The sequence below is a fragment of the Humulus lupulus genome, chromosome 3, assembly GCF_963169125.1.
Source record: "Humulus lupulus chromosome 3, drHumLupu1.1, whole genome shotgun sequence".
NCBI classification, from domain to species: Eukaryota; Viridiplantae; Streptophyta; class Magnoliopsida; order Rosales; family Cannabaceae; genus Humulus; species Humulus lupulus.
In genome coordinates, this window is record NC_084795.1 from 127,454,095 (window position 1) to 127,458,701 (window position 4,607).

Below are 4,607 nucleotides of genomic sequence, written 5' to 3' on the forward strand. Positions count from 1 at the left end.
GAAAATCATTCTTGAGCACTGGTTCGAAGAACAAGGTTAAGATTACTATGGATGATATACAAGAAGAAGTTGATTTTTGGAAATCATCTATTGTGTGCTATGCATTGGGGGCAAATCCCCCTCTCTCAATACTAGAAGGATTTGCTCGCAGAATGTGGAAAGACAAGATTGACAAAGTAGGAATGCTGTCTTATGGTGTATTCTTGATCTGATTCGTCTCCATTGAAGATCGTGATGAGGTGCTTAAAGGTGGATATGTCTTTTTTAACAAAAGACCGATTGTTATGAAAGCTTGGGACCCTGCGATCAATTTCAAAAAGGAGGATATCAGGGTGGTTCCAATCTGGGTTCATTTAGATGATCTTGACTTGAAATATTGGGGGGAGAAATCATTGTTCAAGATCATTGGACAGGTAGGGACTCCTATAATGGTTGATGATGTGACTAAGCTCAGGGATAAACTCAGTTTTCCTAGAGTTTTAATTGAGGTATCGTTGAAACAAGAATTTTCGGACCTAATATACTTCGAAGATGAGTATGGCTTTAACACCTCTGTATCGATCTCATACGAATGGAAGCCCATTGTGTGTAATCATTGCTTTGGATTGGGTCATTCTACGGCTGATTGCAGGAAAAAAGGAGGAAGGAAACAAGAATGGGTAATTAAAGATGATGGGAAGAAAAAGGATGCAGCTGTGCCTAGCAAAGACACTAAGATTGATGCTGATGGCTTTCAACCAGTAGCTAAGGGTTGGAAACCAAAAGAAAAGGTCCCAGTAGTGGCTGCCACAATGGACAACTCATTTCAGGTCTTAATAGAGCCATTAAACTCAGCTACTGAAGGGGGAGAACAGACTGAGAATTGCCAAAAACAGAGTTTAGATGGGGAAATAACAAGAGGGGGAGAGGACCTCCTCTTGTCAATGGATAAAATAATGAGTTGGAACGTCCAAGGGATCAATAGCCAACAAAAGCAAAACACAGTCAAGCAATTGATTGTTAATCAAAAAATTGGGCTAGTTGGTCTTCTTGAGACGAGAGTTAAGGCCCAGAACCTTGGGGCCTTATATGTTCGAATGTTTTCGGGGTGGTGTTTCACGTCTAATAGTGCGTGGCATGATGGAGGAAGAATTATAGTAAGCTGGAATCCTCTAAGCTATACTGTGAATATTTTGAAATGCTCAAGTTAGTTGATTCATCTTTTTGTTGAACCTGTGGGTAAAAAGGCCAGTTTCTATGTTACATTTATATATGGTTTCAATGATGAGGAAGGTAGGAGAGGCCTTTGGAGAGATCTTCAGGAGCTTTCTGTTATGGAATCTTGGATTGTCCTGGGTGATTTCAACGATATTCTCAGTAAAGAATAGAGAATTGGCAAGAGGGTAAGATACAAATCTTCTTTGGATTTTATCAATTGTGTTGAAGCTTGTCAACTTGAAGATGTTAAGTATAGTGGAAACTTCTTCACTTGGAGTAATAAGCAGCAAGGAGAGGAGAGGATATTTTCAAAGATAGATAGGGTATTGGCAAATCAGAAATGGTTGGACTCGTTTCCTAACGCTGAAGTATTTTTTCAGAATGAGGGACTTTTCGATCACACGCCTGCCATTCTTACTGTGTATGATGTGGTTTTGAGTGGGAAGAAACCTTTTAGATATTTTAGGATGTGGTCTTCTCATCCTAAAAGTTCAGAAATGGTTTCCAAATCATGGCAGCAGCAGGTTAAAGGGACTAACATGTATCAGCTTGTGACTAAGCTTAAGAGACTCAAACCGATTTTTAAAGCAATTAATCAGCTAGGTTTTTCAGACTTGCATTCTGCTGTAATTAAAGCCAGAGAACACCTGGATACTTGTCAAGATGCAATGTGTAGTGATCCTATGAGCCAGGAAATGCAGCAACAGGAGCTGGAAGCAAGAAATTCCTATGCTAAAGTTCATAATGCATATCATTCTTTCCTCCAACAAAAGGCTAAATTGACTTGGGTTAAAGATGGTGATGATAATTCAGCATTTTTTCATAGAAGTATTCGTGAAAGAAGGGCCCAAAACAGAGTGCTTTCTATTACTAATGCCAAGGGAGTTCGGGTAGATGATCCACAACAGATTATTGATGCTTTCTTAGAGTTTTACAAGAGTCTACTGGGCAGTAAATTAGCAAGAAGGAAGTCTGTTTTGGCTACTGTTATAAATGTTGGGCCAGTGGTTTCGAGTTATCAATCAAATATGTTGTTAGCTGATTTTTCATTTGAAGAAATTAAGAAAGCCATCTTTGACATCCCTGGCCTCAAAGCCCCTGGTCCGGATGGCTATAGAAGCTATTTCTTCCAGGAAAATTGGAATCTTGTAGGTAATGATGTGTTTGAAGCTCTTACTTCTTTCCTTCATACAGGGAAACTTTTAAAGGAAATTAATTCAACTGTTTTGACGCTTATTCCTAAAAATAAGTGCCCAAATTCAGTTAGCGATTATCGCCCTATTGCTTGTTGCAATGTCATTTATAAAGCTGCTACCAAATTAATCTGTTCGAGGCTTAAAGTTATTCTTCCTAGCTTGGTGGCACAGAATCAAGGGGGGTTTGTTAAAGGGAGATTCATTGGGCATAACATTATGATCTGTCAGGATCTTATTCGACATTATGGGAGGAAATCAGCCAAGGCTAATTGTATGATCAAGCTTGATCTATAAAAAGCATATGACACTGTTGAGTGGGACTTCATTGAAGAAATGCTTTATGCATTTCAGTTTCAAGATAAGTTCATTAAGCTGATTATGAATTGTGTTCGAACTCCAAGATTCTCATTAATGCTAAATGGATCGTTGCATGGTTTCTTTGAGGCAAAGAGAGGGTTGAGACAAGGTGATCCAATGTCTCCTCTTCTCTTTGTCTTAGGAATGGAATATCTTTCCAGAATTATGCAAAAAGTTGGGCAGAAACAGGGATTTAAATTCCATGAGAGGTGTGGAGAATTGAAGCTAAATCACCTTAGTTTTGCGGATGATGTCCTTCTATTTTGTAATGGGGATTTCAAGAGCATCTATTACATGTTGCAGGGCCTTAAGCTATTTTCTATCACATCGGGTTTGATGCCTAATCCTTCAAAATCTGCATTTTATTGCAGCAATATGCAGGACAGAGATGTTCAGAGGGTTTTAGATGCCTCAGGTTTTAAGAGGAATGAGGTTCCATTCAAGTATTTGGGTGTTCCTATATGTGCTAAACGAATTTCAGCAAAGGAGTGTAGCATTCTTGTGGAGAAAATGATTGCTCGAGTCAGGACGTGGAGCTCACGAAACTTATCTTTTGCTGGCCGAGTAGTCCTAATCAACTCTGTGCTGATGTCCACCCATTCTTACTGGTGTCAAGTGATGGTGCTGCCCAAGAAAATTGTAAGTGAAATAGAAGCTATTTGCCGAGCCTTTTTATGGAAAGGTCATCATAGTTTAATAGGCTCTGCTGCAGTAGCTTGGACTGCTTTGTGTCAGTCTAAAACTTCAGATGGGATTGGATTCAAAAGTGTTTCCGATTGGAATATTGCAGCTATGTTTAAGTATGTTTGGGCTATAGCTAATAAGGAGGACAATTTGTGGGTTAAATGGGTACATCATGTGTATGTAAAAGATGAAGAATGGTGGAACTATAGTGCCCCGATTCAAGGGAGTTGGTATTGGAGGAAACTTGTGGCAATTAAGGATAAGGTGAAGAGTTTAGTTGATACAAATAAGTTCACACTTGATAGATATACAGTTTCACAAGGGTACCGGATTTTGAGTCCTATAACTGATAGAGTATACTGGAGCAAAGTTGTTTGGAGCAGGCTTAACATTCCCAAGCATAGCTTTATGTTGTGGTTAGCTGTTCTAAAGAGGCTTAAGACTAAGGACAGAATGCTTAGATTTCACATAACAGATAATGCTGATTGCATTCTCTGCAGCAGGAGTGTAGAATCGGTGGACCATTTATTTTTTTACTGTCCTTTCTCATTTGACTGTTTGAAACAGGTTAAAGATTGGCTGAATTGGGGTGTGTGTTCAACATCATTACTAAGAATAATTCGGTGGATTGGAAAATCCAAGATTAGCAAGTTTAAGAAGAGGTTGTACTCGGCAGCCATTACTGCCCTTGTATATCAGATTTGGCGCACCAGAAATTGCAATCTGTGGCTGTCTTCTTTGGACAATATTGATGTAGTAGTTCTCAAAACTAAGGATGCAATTAAACACAGAGTCACTTGTATGTGGCCTAGGAATGTTACTAAAAGAGATATAGAATGGTTTAATACTTTGTAAAGATAGATTTTGTATAGTTTATCAGGTCTTCCTTTTGGAGGATGCTTCTAGTTTGTACAAACTGTTTTTTGGAGTAATGATAATACTTGCTGATTCATAAAAAAAAAAAAAAATTAATTTCAACATATTTTACTTTGATTTTATATTATTATGCTTTTAGGAGAAAGACCTAATAATTCAACTTTTATAATATAGTAATTGTTGTTTTACCACAACCTGTTTTGTAGAATGTGGGAACAGTAAGAGAGGAAATAATTGAGAAGATTTGACAAAATGAGGCAATGGATGGAACATAGGAGAGAGAGACGTACATTCTCT

The 4,607-nt window shown here is 38.2% G+C and overlaps 1 protein-coding gene across 1 annotated transcript; it reads left to right on the forward strand.

The window, feature by feature from the left end:
* Positions 1–284: 284 nt before the first annotated feature.
* On the forward strand, positions 285–2,687 carry LOC133825029 (uncharacterized). The gene is made up of 3 exons (XM_062258030.1): positions 285–1,136; positions 1,227–1,335; positions 1,426–2,687. Exons 1-3 carry the CDS (start codon positions 285–287, stop codon positions 2,685–2,687), a joined length of 2,223 nt encoding a protein of 740 aa, XP_062114014.1.
* Positions 2,688–4,607: the final 1,920 nt, after the last annotated feature.

Bases quoted from the DNA above. Each gene is read 5' to 3' on its own strand.
- LOC133825029 (XM_062258030.1), top strand. From the start codon at position 285: ATGAAAGCTTGGGACCCTGCGATCAATTTCAAAAAGGAGGATATCAGG. The intron at 1,137-1,226 runs GTAAGCTGGAAT...GTGGGTAAAAAG, and splicing joins ATGATGGAGGAAGAATTATA to GCCAGTTTCTATGTTACATT. The intron at 1,336-1,425 runs GTGATTTCAACG...ATTGTGTTGAAG, and splicing joins GGAATCTTGGATTGTCCTGG to CTTGTCAACTTGAAGATGTT.